The 13173-nt window shown below is 50.3% G+C and overlaps 1 protein-coding gene across 2 annotated transcripts in view; it reads left to right on the top strand.

The window, feature by feature from the left end:
• The window catches only part of Tgm3 (transglutaminase 3), a 63956-nt gene extending 51209 nt beyond the window's left edge, over positions 1-12747 (top strand). For both annotated transcript variants that reach the window (XM_021723219.3, XM_040274767.2), the window contains exons 9-13: positions 781-1026; positions 4639-4947; positions 8029-8186; positions 11572-11705; positions 12145-12747. In XM_021723219.3, coding sequence (XP_021578894.2) covers positions 781-1026; positions 4639-4947; positions 8029-8186; positions 11572-11705; positions 12145-12292 — 995 coding nt within the window. In that variant the 3' untranslated portion in view covers positions 12293-12747. The remainder of the gene's footprint in view (positions 1-780; positions 1027-4638; positions 4948-8028; positions 8187-11571; positions 11706-12144) is intronic.
• The last annotated feature ends 426 nt before the right edge of the window (positions 12748-13173 follow it).

Raw genomic sequence — 13173 nt, 5'->3', positions numbered from 1 at the left:
CTTGGGATTTATTCCACGTTCTCTGCTCTACCCCAGACCCCAGGATTGTGACCACAGCAGTCCCCTCTCCTCCCTGGGTGGCCTCACACACAGCTCTCCTTCCAACAGGCCACCATATCGCATCTCTGTTCCAGGCCTGAATTCTGACCCCTGGCCTCTCTCCCTCCTCTCTCCCATCAGGGCTGGGGTCCCAGGCTCTCTTGGGGCCTTTCCTCTTGCTTTTCTTTCCTCCACAGCTGTCTTGTCTAGCACCTTCATTTTGAGTTGTTCTTTCAAACCTAAGCTCCCTGTGCTGTGTGCCAGAGGAGGAAGGTGAAGATCAGGGCATGAGAGCTCAGAGAAGCAAGAGATCCTGGGGGCTGGGCATTGGAGGAGTCTTCCAGGAATAAGAGAGCAGTGACCTTGGAGGCCACAGTGATTCACAGAGGAAGAAAAGAGACAGTGGCCATGAGCACAAGACAGGGAAGACTATCTTCTTTAGGAAACAGATCGACAGGCCTGGACCAGTTGAGATTAGGCACCCAGGGAGGCTGGATGGAGCCAGGGTTAGGTAAGGGTGGAGTTGGAGAAGGGTGCCATCGCAGAAAGATAGCAATGGGAAGGTGCCCACTGAGTCCAGATGAGTCGGGCACACCGTCCCCACTGAAGGAGCTTGGCCAGGGCAGAGGCAGGGGGCTGGCATGACGGCAGAAGGTCCTCAGAGAAGCAGGCTCTGCAAGGCGGTGGCAGATGGGTCGGGCCTTAGCATCTACACACCCAACCTCTCGTCCTGTCCACCAGGAGTGTTCCAGTGCGGCCCAGCTTCGGTGAACGCCATCCGAGAGGGTGATGTGGACCTGAATTTCGACATGCCCTTCATCTTTGCGGAAGTGAACGCTGACCGCATCACCTGGATCTATAATTCTTCCAATGGCAGCCAGAAGCAGAACGGCGTGGACACTCACAGCATTGGCCAATTCATCAGCACCAAGGCGGTGGGCAGCTACTCTCGCATGGATGTCACGGAGAAGTACAAGTACCCAGAAGGTAAGAGGGCCCTGATGGCTGGCCCCGCAAGGCTCCAGGGTGGGTGGGCAGTTTTGAGGCTGGAGAGGAGAAAAGGCCTCATTCCCCCGCCACCTTTCTCAGCTACTTCTGCCTGAATGGGAGGATGGCTCCTTGGCATGCAATGCCCTTGGCAGCTGCCCTGACAGTGGGGACAGGAATGTCAATAGTAGCTGCTGTTGCCGTAGAAGTTTGCTTCAGGGCACAGGGAGCGGTCTGCCCAGCTCAGCTCCAGCTGTGTCTCCTTGTCAGTGCACAGCTGGGGAAGCACTAGGACTGAACCTCACAGGGGAGACATGTTACTCATGAAGATCCCCGAGGTTTGGGGAAAGATTTTCCTGTCCTCCTGCTCCCCTATCCTCCATTTGAAAACAAGAAAGGGACAAATAAACCTAGAGACACAGGCCTGGGCTATGTTCATTTAGAGGCTTCCCAAAAAGCCAGATGAGGTGTGATCGCATGGTAAGGCCAACGCTCGAGTCCCCAAAACCTCCAGCATGCACACCAGCGCTGGTCCTTGGGGTGGCCTTGAAAGGCCAGGTGTTATGGAGCTCCCTGCACTCCAGCTCCATCTGTTGCTTGGAAATTGTTTTTGGAACCAGCAGCAGAGTGGTTGATTCTCGGTGGTGGCCTGTGAAGGTGAAGTTCATGGTTAGAAATAGCCCAGAGTAATGTAGCACTTGTTCTAGCAGGTCATGGTCACTCCTTAATGGGTTCAATGGTTCACTCTTTCTGAAATGTTTGGAAATAGTTGATGCATTGTTCCTTGCAGCTGATTCCCAAGGTCAAGAGGAGAACTCTTGCAAAGGTGCTCACAGTGCCCCCTAAAATAAGCTTGAAATCTTTTGAGCAACTTCTGGCTCTTCCTGGTGTTGTCCAAAGTTTACAGAAGAGGAGATTTTTGAGAAATACATGAGATTGATGGCCTCAGTTTGGCCTCCACCTATCTCTGCAGGCTATCCCCAGAGTGGAGGTCAGATAAACCTTCTGTCAGTCCATAAGCAGGCAGGGAACCTGTCAAATCTAAAAAAATAAATAATTAGAGCCAGGGTTCTCCAAAAATAAGTTATATTTATTTGGGAATGGCAGAGCATTGTAATGGGAATACACGTACCATAGTGAACGGTGGGTGTGTGCAAAGAGAGTGAGACAAGGAGACGTTTTTTAAGGCAAAAAACAAAGATTACATCAGATATTTTGATGCAATAAACTTTGGGCAGAATAATTAATAACCAGAGTGACATCAGCCCAAGGGTTAACAGTCGCTGGGAAGATGTCCTTGTAGAGGTCATTTTTGTGTCTGGCTGTGGTGGCCTCTGTGAAAACTCTTGGTTCTGGCAGAGTCTTTTGAGTTTGTTGCTGTCAGTCCATCACATGAGAATTATTATTATTATTATTATTATTATTATTATTATTATTATTATTTTGGTTAGGGTTGACACCAGCAACTCCATTTTTATGCTGACAGCTCTCCCCAGCCATTCTTGAGTGCCTGCTCCAGGCTTGGGCCCGGGGCATGCAACAAGAGAGCACGGCAGACAGGGTCCTGGGGGAGGCAGATGGAGAAGGAGGGTTTTTCAACAATGTCATGATGCAGAAACAGGTGTACAGAGAACAACCTCAAGCAGGTTTCATATGATCTCAGATTCCTGGTTTCCTCACTGGGAACATGGGAATGGCAATACCTGTCTTCAGTTGGATTTAAATATAGGGCTGTATGCAGTGTGCATCTACAGAGGACTTAATAAATAGTGTGGTAGCCTATCTTAACATCGGTAACCTCCCTGGAATAATGACTTCTCAAGGCACTGCTTACTTGCATATAGGAGCCTATGAGTCTCCTATTATTCCTGCACCTTGATCCTGCTCTTCCGGGGCTCTGGATAACCCAGCCAAACCCCCTAAGCAATGGAGAGAGGCTAAGTAGGAGGTCCCTGCAAAACTCCTGGAAATGCCTCAGCCCTGGCATGAGCAAGACAGATCACCCTGACCAGTGTTGCCCAGTTTTTCTTACCTGATAATACCAGCTTGTCTCTGAGGGCCCCAGGGAGGAAAAGCTCATAAAATGGGTTGCTAAGCATTTACACAACAGCAACACCACAGGGAGAAAACAGCAGCAGGAAGTTTAGTATTGAGTAAGCCTAGCAGGTGACCTATATAGGCATCTAAGCGCTGAGCCTCATTGTGCAAACACACCTGCTTGGAGGTCCTGGGCATAGAAGGCTCAGATCCCTGCGCGCTCCCAGCTGGCTCACAGCCCTGGGCATGGACTGACAGCGGACCAGACAATGGAAGGGCATCCAAAGGAACCCAGCCTACCAGCAGCTCTTGGCTCCGGTAATCAATCTGGCTGCCTCCTTTCAATAGGGCGTGTGGGAGGAACCTTAGGGCAGGGCTCTAGAAGGTCCCTTCCTCCTCTGCATCTAATCCCCAGCGTGGCTCGGCCCAGTCACCTCTTAGCCTGATGTGCTTGGATCCCTCAGCCTCTGAAGTCTCTGCCTATAACCTACAGGCAAGAGCTCACCAAGTTGTAAAGTGCTGATCATAAGTCACCTGGCGCCTTAGAAATGTCACGGGTTGGTTGAGGGATCAAGGGTCCATCGGGTGGCCTACAGAGGTCAGCGTGGTCATTCTTCCAGATTCCTGGGAGAACTCTCCTTCTCCTTCTCCGGGTTCAGGCAGGGAGCCTCACACTGTGTAGCCGGCCTCAGGCTGCTGAGTCAGCCTGGCAGAGGCCAGTAGTTGGTTACTCAGCTTTTATTGCCCCCAGAGCCCTTTTGGGGTACATAATTGTCACTCTCCAAGGGTTCCTTATCCCCCTCATATTGGGCAGCACCCTCAACTGCATCAGAATCAGAAAACCCACCCTTTTATTCACAACTTGGAACCATACCAGCCACGGGAATTTCTAGTTGACTGGCACAGACAGAAATGTCACTCTCTGACTTTTAAAGTGCCTTTAGACACAAGGCAGGGGAACACAGGGAAGTGTTTTTGAGTTGTTTTTTTTTTAAACAAAATCAGGTCTAAATCATAACTTTGGTTTTTATATATTTTTTTTCTTATGAATTCATCCTAACCTTTTTCAGCTCAGTTTTTATTATTTACTTTAAAATGGCCTGTTAAGTCCCATAAAAACCTTTAAAAAAAATAAAAAATACACCTGTGCTAAGGTAGGAGGATCTCGGGTTTAAGGGTAGCCTGGGTAATTAAGTAAGATCCTGTCTTAAAATTTAAAAAAAAAAAAAAAAAAAAAAGGGCTGGGTGGTAAGATCACTCTGAGTTCAATTTCCAGTACCAGAAAAAAAGAAAGAAATCTAACTTGACACAAGAGAATGATCAAGCCATATAGTCATCTTGGGCAGGAGCAGACCAGCCTCATGACAATATTGACCCGATTGGAGAAAGGACCGGTGAACAGCAGCCTGGGAGCCTCGGTTAGGAGTATGCATGGATATCTTGCTTTGAGTGTCATGGTGGCAGAGCAGTAGAGCCAGTGTTAGTTCCAGGACCCCCCTTCCAAGTAGGCCACTGACCTTCTCTCCCAGTTGCTGCCACCTCTCTGAGATGCTGCTGCCTTTTCCCAACACCCAGGTTCTAGTGAGGAACGACAAGTGCAACAACGGGCAATGAAAAAACTGAAACCCAGTGCCTCCATCACGCCAACATCGGCCGAGAGTGAGGAAGGAGAGGGGTCGTCGCCCAGCATCTCTGGGAGGTTCAAGGTCAACGGTGTGCTGGAAGTAGGCCAAGAAGTCAACCTAATCCTGCTGCTCAAGAACCAGAGCCAGGACCGAAAGACGGTGGCCGTGCACATGACCGCCTGGACCATCGTCTACAATGGCACACTTGTCCACGAGGTGTGGAAGGACTCTGCCATCATATCCCTGGAATCTGAAGAAGGTAACTCGTCCTCTAAGCGGTGCAAAGTAGTTAGCAGTCTGTGGAGAACAGGAGGGCTCCTGCTGGGCTCCCGGTGAACTAGCTGACTGGGGACAGAGGAATGAAGGCGGATAAGCCTCAGATTTGAGTGCTTGGCAGTTACCATCTCTATGAACAGCATTAAGTCGTGATGGTATCGACCAAAATCCTCTTACACCCTAGGAGAGGGAGGGAAGGAGACGTTGGCAGCTCATAGTCACAGCACAGGCATACACACCCCAGCAATTTGCAGAGTGTCCTTAAATACTACTTTGTTCAAATCTTCTCCAAGAGGGTAGATATTAGTGTCCATGTTTAGAGATGGCATCAAAGCCTGTGAGTGGCAATGCCAAGGTCTTCATCCTTGGTTTCCAGAGCCTGTTTGCCATGTCACCATTCCCACCTTCACCCTGCCCCCACCTCACTTCCCCTCACCAGGGATCGCTTTTCAGGTTCAGCCCCAGGTGGACTGTCATAGACCACAGGGTCTCGAAGCCTCCCAGGGTGTGAGTGGAGTTCTTGATTCCTGACAAAGTGACAGGTTTTCTTGGAGCTTTGAGCATTTGGGAGGAACAGTGACTCCTTGCCCCAGGGTGGTGCAGGCAAGTGGGGAGGGAAGAGGTGGAGCAGAGGAAGCCAGCCGGGTTTTGTGGGATCAGAATGCAGGTATGCCCACCCTGGCAAAATCCTTCCAGCTGTGATGAAAAGTTTGGACTTACAAAGCCGATTAGCAAGGGCGGGGTAGCTATTTGCTTCACACGATGGAAACTGATTAATGATGGAGCCCATCATGAAAGAATTGTGTCTGCAGAGAAATTGAGAAGTGCTTCACCTGTCAGAAGGCAGCATCCTCCACCAGTCTCTTGTGGCAGATTTTGGTAGAAATGTTTTAAATATCAGAAACAACTTTTTAAAATGTTTTTAAAATTTGTTCTGATTATTATATATGACAGTAGAATGCATTATGGCACATCATACATAAATGGAGTATAACTTCTCCTTCTTCTGGTTGTGCACGATGTAGAATCCCACTGGTCATGTTGTCACATATGCCCATAGGGTAACACCGTCTGATTCATTCTACTATCCTTACTACCCCCTCCCTTCACTCCCCTCTGTCTCATCCAAAGTACCTCTGGTTTTACCTAGCCACCCACTCGTTGTGAATTAGCATCTGCATATCAGAGAAAACATTCAGCCTTTGGTTTTTTGAGTCTGGCTGATTTCCCTTAGCATGATATTCTCCAGCTCCATCCATTTACTTGCAAATGCCAAAATTTTGTTGTTCTTTAAGGCGGAGTCATGTTGTATTGTGTATATATACCACATTTTCTTTATCCATTCACCTGTTGAAGGGCACCTAGGTCATTCCATAGTTTAGCTACTGTGAGTTGAGCTGCTATACAGAAAAGGCACACTGGGGACAGTCATGGGATTGCTGGTGGGACTGAAAATTGGTACAACCATTCTGGAAAGCAGTATGGAGATTCCTCAGAAAATTTGGAAGGGAACCACCATTTGATCTAGCTATCTCATTCCTCTGTATACTCAAAGGACTTAAAATCAGCCTACTATATTGATGCAGCCACGCCAGTGTTTATTTCTTTTTAATTACAGCATTACAGTTATACATAGTAGTTGGGTTCATTTTGACAAAATCATACAGGCATGGGATTCCATTTCAATTCTGTTTGTCCCTCCCTCCCTCCTCTTCTCTTTCTCCCTCTTTTCCTCGCGCTACTCTATTTATCGCTAGTTTGTTTTTGATTGTTGCTTCCTACATACACATAGAGGTGATATTATTTACCTTTGAAACTCAAAGGAGGATTTTGTATTGTTTGTTTTCGTGGGTTTGTGTGTGTGTGTGTGTGTGTGTGTGTGTGTGTGTAGTGTGTGGTAGTAGGAACTGAACCCAGGGCCTCACACATGATAGGGAAGCATTCTACCACTGAGCTACACCCCCAGCCCTGGAAGAAGCTATTTCTGGAGGCCAAAAATAATCCACATAAGGGAAATGGGTTAAAAACGTCCTTTAGCAAGAGACAGAGGACCAAAATGGGAAAGAGGTGGGGAGGCAGGCACAATGGTCCTGGGGACTTGATGCTGTCTAGTGCTTGCTGGTTGATCCTAGGTAAGTCTCTTGCCCTCTCTGAACCTCAGGTTTGGATCAAGAGAGTTCAGTCACTGAGAGGGTTGGAGCATCTGATGCAAGAGACTGTCTTTTCCATTCTGGGAACAGTCATGGCAAATTCTCTCCCTGGATCAAAAGCAGCACAACCGTATGAGGGAGAACAGTGTCCAGGGCCGTCAGAGCAGAGGCAGTGCCTGTGGACTGCAGTAGCAGAATAGGAGATGCCCTGAACCCTGGAGAGGAGCTGGACAGATGGGCTCCGGCCAGGGAAAGCAGTTCCACGTAGGGAACAAGAGGCAGGTGGAGAAGGGCAGACGTGCCTGTTCTGTGTAAGGAATGATGAGAAACGTGGAGGTGAGCTGGTCACAGACAATGCAGGGCCAGCTGAGGGTCTGGGCGCCATCTCTGAGGTAGCCAAAAGCCATGGAAGATTTTTATTGTGACATGAAAGAGGAGCAACATGATTTAGAAAAATGTGGCCTTGCAAAGCTTTGTCACTGGCGTGTGGATGATTCCAAAGCAGGAGAGCCCAGAAGCGGGTTGGGGAAGGTTTTGCAATAGAATCCCAGGTCATCAGATGACTAGGAAGGCTCCAAGCACTTCTTTAGCTGATACCCTGGCTTCCCTCCCTGGTTATTATTGTGTTGTCATCGTTATTGTCACTGCCATTGGGCAATCAGTGAACATTCCCACTCCTCTCTGCCTATTTAGGAGGAAACTTGTCTTTAACATTTTCCAAAGCAGGGGGTGACGAAGCCCATCCTTTCCAGAGTCCGCCCAGCTCCCTGGAGCTCTGGGCCCTCCCTGGGCCCTGCCCTGGAGCCCACCCAGCGCAGGGCCTGGCCCAGGGAGGACTCTCCTCCCTGCTTGACCTGGCTTGACAGCAGGGTCCATCCCCACCCTCCCTCCATTCCCCTGGCTTCTTCTTACAGAAGTGCAGCATCCTGTGAAGATCTCGTACGGTCAGTATGAAAAGTACCTGAAGGCAGACAACATGATCCGGACCACAGCCATATGCAAGCTGGCCGATGAGGACGAGGTGGTGGTGGAACGGGACCTCGTCCTGGACAACCCTGCGCTGATCCTGGAGGTAAGGGGATGGGGGGAGTGCCTCAGCCCCCAGTGCCCAGCCTCCGCAGCTCGGCACAAATGGTAGAGAACCAGGCTCAGCTTGGCTCAGGTCTCTGCCAAATGCATCAGCCCAGGGCTCTGCTCAGGCCACAGTGTGTGCTTCCTGTCTGGAGAGATAAACAGGCACAGTTGCTGGCTGTTTCTTTGGTTCCCATTCTTGACCCACTGGGGACATCAGTGAGGCAGGACTGGGGAGGGGCTCGCTTCCGCCTGTTGGACTATTACCGAGCACGTGCTGGACTCCGGGCCATGCTGGGCCCAGGAATCCCAGAGGCCCAGGCTCGGGAATCCCAGGGTCCACGGAGAGCTCCAGTGTCCTTCCATGGCTGCCGCTCAGTCACCGTCCATGGATCAGATAACTAGCAGACTTGACTCCCCGCATCTCCCCAGCCTCTGGAGCCCAGGGTTGTGGAATCATGGACTCTTAGAAGCCAAATCTTAGGTTCTTATATCCTGTCATTCACAAGGAGGTAAAGCAAGGCCCAGAGAAAGGGGAACAGACAGTTCCTACCAGAGCCAGGGCTAGACCTCTGGCCCCTTCCCCTAAACTTACGTCCTTTCCAAGGTTGGTCGCCACAGCAGCATCCAAAGTGGCTGAGCCCTAGGACCCTCTCTCTGCCATGCAGGGGCCCCAGCTACCACTCTGTCCCTTCTTCAGTGCCAAGAAGGAGCGTCTGTGTGGACTCTAAGCCTGTCTGTCCCCCTACAGCTTCCCCAGTGCCTGGATGGCCCGTGTGAGGACAGCAGGCAGAGGCAGTAATTCTGACCTCAGGCTGAGCATCAAATGAGCTCATATCTGGGCCTCAGGATGTATCAGCACCGACTCTCTCTCATAGGGATAATAAGACACTTCCCTTTCAGGGTGCCATTTCCCCTGGGAAGCCTTTCCTGACACCCCCAAATCAAGCCTGCTCCCCAGTTATACACTCCGCCTGCCCATCTTCGTCCTTCAATGCATTTTTCCCAGCTGAAATCTCTTGTTTATTGGAACAATGGTTTGCTCCCCTCCCTGACTGTAAACCCAAGAAGGCAGGTGCCCCCGTGTTCCGGGCTTTTCACTGCACAGTTTCTTAGTAGATCATCCATATTTGTAAAATACAAAGCTCGCCCTCCTTGGGTCATGGTTGGCCAGAGCTGTTGGTCTGGGCTCGCATTCTTCCCTCCAACCCCCACCCGGGGGACAGATGGCACTGTCAGTCCCCTCGTGTTCCCTGTACTGTATAGCCTTCTTTCTTCACAAGGCTTTGCCAAGACACACTCCCCATCTCTGTTGACACAACGGATGGCCAAGTGTCCGTTCCAATGCCTCAGGCTAGAAAATGACGGTGGCTAGCAGCCAACTCAGTTATGAAAACATTTTGCCTTAAAATGATGAGTGTTGAAATGAAGCTGTTTTTCCCCATTCCGTTCCTTTATCCAATATCCTCAGACCTCCTTAGAGTTATATTTTATTCAACATTTTAACCCTACGTCTTTTGGATCTCCATATCAAGGCTACTTTATCTTTACAAAGGAAATCAGAACACGCACAGGCCAGAAGGGTCCCATCGCCAACCTTTAATCTTTATGAAACGTCCCTGAGTTTCCTTCTTACCCTCATGTTCTCTCCTCGAAGCCTCCAGACAATGGAGATGTTCTTGACTTGATTGAACAAATCAAGGCCTCGCTCACTCAGAGCACAGCACAGATTTTTAAACTCGCCAAGGTGATTTGTATGAAAAGATAACAATTTGGGTAAAATCCTATTATCTCAAATGGCACTGATTGACAATTAGCATTGAGGACCTTAGGCAGTAGAGTCAGAAAGTCGAAATACTGTTCCAAAAGTTGACGTCCTCCAAATCTGTGACCTGTGGTCCTCATGCTCTCCTTCCGGTATATTTACAGATCAGGGTTAGTAGGAGAAGATGGTCAATAGCAATAAAGAAAAAGAAACAAACACGTGGAGATCTCCAATATCGATGGAAAAAATATGACATCTACTTATGTTATATCCTAACAGCCTAAAATAGTGCTTCACTCTTAAAATTATACCATACACTTAAAATCATGGTCTCGAGACCACTTGAATTATGCACAAATTATTGGTCGGTATTGCAAGGCCTGTCAAAAGGAGCGAAGGCTCTGGAACCTGCTGGGCCCTGCTGCTTCTAGTGTGTGGATTTCCCAAGTTATTGCATTAGTCTGAACACTTTGTCACTATGGAATGAGTTGCTGTGAGGACTAATGAGAAGAGAAACAAAAACCAAACTAACAAAACACAGCAACCTAAAAGCAGAAGAAAAGAATTCCCCCAGCCACACAATTTCCATAATACTTTCCTCCCTGTCTGTGATCTCATTTGGTCCCTTCTAGTACAGGAGGGATAATTGTCGGTCTTTACCAGATATGTCTGTCCAGAGTGCTGGCCAGCTCTTTGCAGAAGGATAACAGCTTTCTCTGGGCGTGGTGGCACATGCCTGTAATCCCAGCGGCGTAGGAGACTGAGGCAGGAGGATGGCAAGTTCAAAGGCAGCCTCGGCAATGGAGAGGCACTAAACAACTCAGTGAGACCCTGTCTCTAAATGAAATAGAATAGGGCTGGGGATGTGACTCAGTGGTCGAGTGCCCCTGAGTTCAATCACCAGTACCCGACCCCCCCCCACCAAAAAAAAAAGACAATAGCTTTCATCTTAAATAGTCCAGGTTACATTTCTGACCCCGAGTCCTGGCTTCGCTTTCTTTACCCTTGACTGCTCAGTGTTGGAGCCCTACCCAGACCACAACATGACACACCCAGAACCAAAGTTTAGAAGGAAATCAGTAGACTGGGTTGTCATCAAAGAAGAGTGGCATGGATGGAGGTGGGGGGATCTAACACCTGTGACAAGGAGCGAAGGGCTCTGGCTGTGAGCCGGGATCTGAGCAGCCTCCGAAGCCATGGGGCCTCCTTGGAAGCGAGGGTCTGGCTTCAAGGTGAAAAAAACAAGCCCAATTACTGGGAGGCTCAAGAAAATGTCATTAAGTTCAGCATGAAAAATGTCCAACACCCCAATAGCTGGCAGTTGGGATGAGCTGTTCTGGGAAGCAGGGGGCTGTCCTTCCCTGCGGAGTAGCAGAGAAGCCATCCTGTGCTCGGCTGCTGCAAGAGACCCTCTCTCCCTCCGAGCCTAGTTCTCACCTCCATAGCATGGGGTTGATGGCGCTGGCTAAGAATCCCCTACTTGGATGTTGAGAGCCATCGGGCACTTACGAGGGCTAGATCAATGGCCCTCCCCTTTTCAGGATGTTCTCAGTGACATCTCCCCCATGTGTCACCACCTCATCCTGCCCCGCCCTCACCAGGTGGCCGTTCTCCTCCACAGGTGCTGGATCAGGCTCAGGTGCAGAAGCCTTTGAATGTGCAGATGATCTTCTCCAACCCCCTGAACGAGCCGGTCAAGGACTGTGTGCTGATGGTGGAGGGCAGTGGCCTGCTTCGGGGCAACCTCAAGATCGAGTGAGTCCCAGGCCCGAGCGGCCGGTGGGGGGATGGCAAAGGAGGGACAGAAGGCCTGCCCTGGGCAGGACAGACAGAGCTCCCTCTGGCCTTGAGTTCTTCATTTTTTTCGGTGCGGTGGGGGGGCGGGCGCAGGAGGAGGTGGTCTTGAGACTCAACAGTCTGCATTTGCATTAGGTTTGGGGGTTCGCCAGTCCTGAGCTCCTGGGAAGTCCCAGTCACCAGAGCTAAGAGCCAGCCCTCAGGGCCCATGCTTACAGGGCCACGAATCTGCCCCCACAGTCCCCTGTTAGGTGTCATAATGCTAGAGGGTCCAGGTGACCAAGAGAAGCAGCTGGAGGGAGCTGAAGAAGTGGTCAGGGTTGGGGTCACAGAAGGCCCATGGGGCCCCAGGTCTGTGAGTCTCACATCAACACTGCTCTGTACCCTTCCCCACCAGCGTGCCATCGCTGCGCCCCAAGGAGCAGTCCAAGGTCCGTTTTGAGATCCTGCCAACCCGGAGTGGCACCAAGCAGCTGCTGGCTGACTTCTCCTGCAACAAGTTCCCCGCCATCAAGGCCATGCTGTCGATCGACGTGGCCGAGTAAAGGGCCCCGGCACCCGCCCTACAAACCTGGGTACCACGCCGCAGGGACGCTCACCCGTGGAGCGAGACCCCTGCCCGTGTGGCCCAGACTCCACCCTCGGAGGCTGCCGGACATGAACTTCCAGCACATCCCCCCTCAGCTCCGGGCCAGGCCTTAATCACTGGCCTGTGACTTAATCATTTTTGCACATTCCCAGCTGCTGCCCCCGCTGCAGCTTCCTGCTGTGAACCCCATGACCCTGCTCACCCTTCAAGCCAGTCAGAGCACCGACCCAGGCACTCTCCACATGGATACCGGGAGGAGCCAGTCTGGACTGCTTGGTGATCCCCAGCCTGCAATTGGGACACATCTGCTCCGCCCTTGGGTCACCATGGACGGCAGGGAAGGCTTAGTTGATCTGCTGTAGCGTAACATCCTTACACTCAAAATAAATAAGTGCAATCACATGGCAACAACTCTAGCGACTGCTGTTTTCACTTGGGCTGGTGGAGGAGATAGAGGGGTCAGGGCCAAGACCCTGTGGAGAAAGGATGAACTTGGGGGAGGCCTTGTCCTCTGTGTTCCAATGTCCGTAGGAGGTGGAGTTCTTCTGTGGGGCTCCAGGTGCAAAAACAGGAAGACATTTCAAGCCAATTCATGGAAAGATTTCTAACATGAGGTCTAAAAACAGATAAGGCTGCCTTAGGAGAGAGTTTCTGGTCACAGTAGGCTCCAAGCACACCCTGGGCAAACTGTGTGCTGGGCAAACTCTTTTAAATTATGTCTCTACATGTTTCCCCATTTTCTGTTGCTGTAACAAAAATTCCTGAGGCCACATAATGCTCAAAGAAAAAAGAAACACTTGACTCACCGTTTTGGAGGTATCAGCTCTGGTGAGACCT

Source organism: Ictidomys tridecemlineatus, chromosome 5 (genome assembly GCF_052094955.1).
Source record: "Ictidomys tridecemlineatus isolate mIctTri1 chromosome 5, mIctTri1.hap1, whole genome shotgun sequence".
Taxonomy (NCBI): Eukaryota; Metazoa; Chordata; class Mammalia; order Rodentia; family Sciuridae; genus Ictidomys; species Ictidomys tridecemlineatus.
The sequence above is the reverse complement of the archived record's forward strand: the minus strand, read 5'-3'. Positions and strand labels throughout refer to the sequence as shown.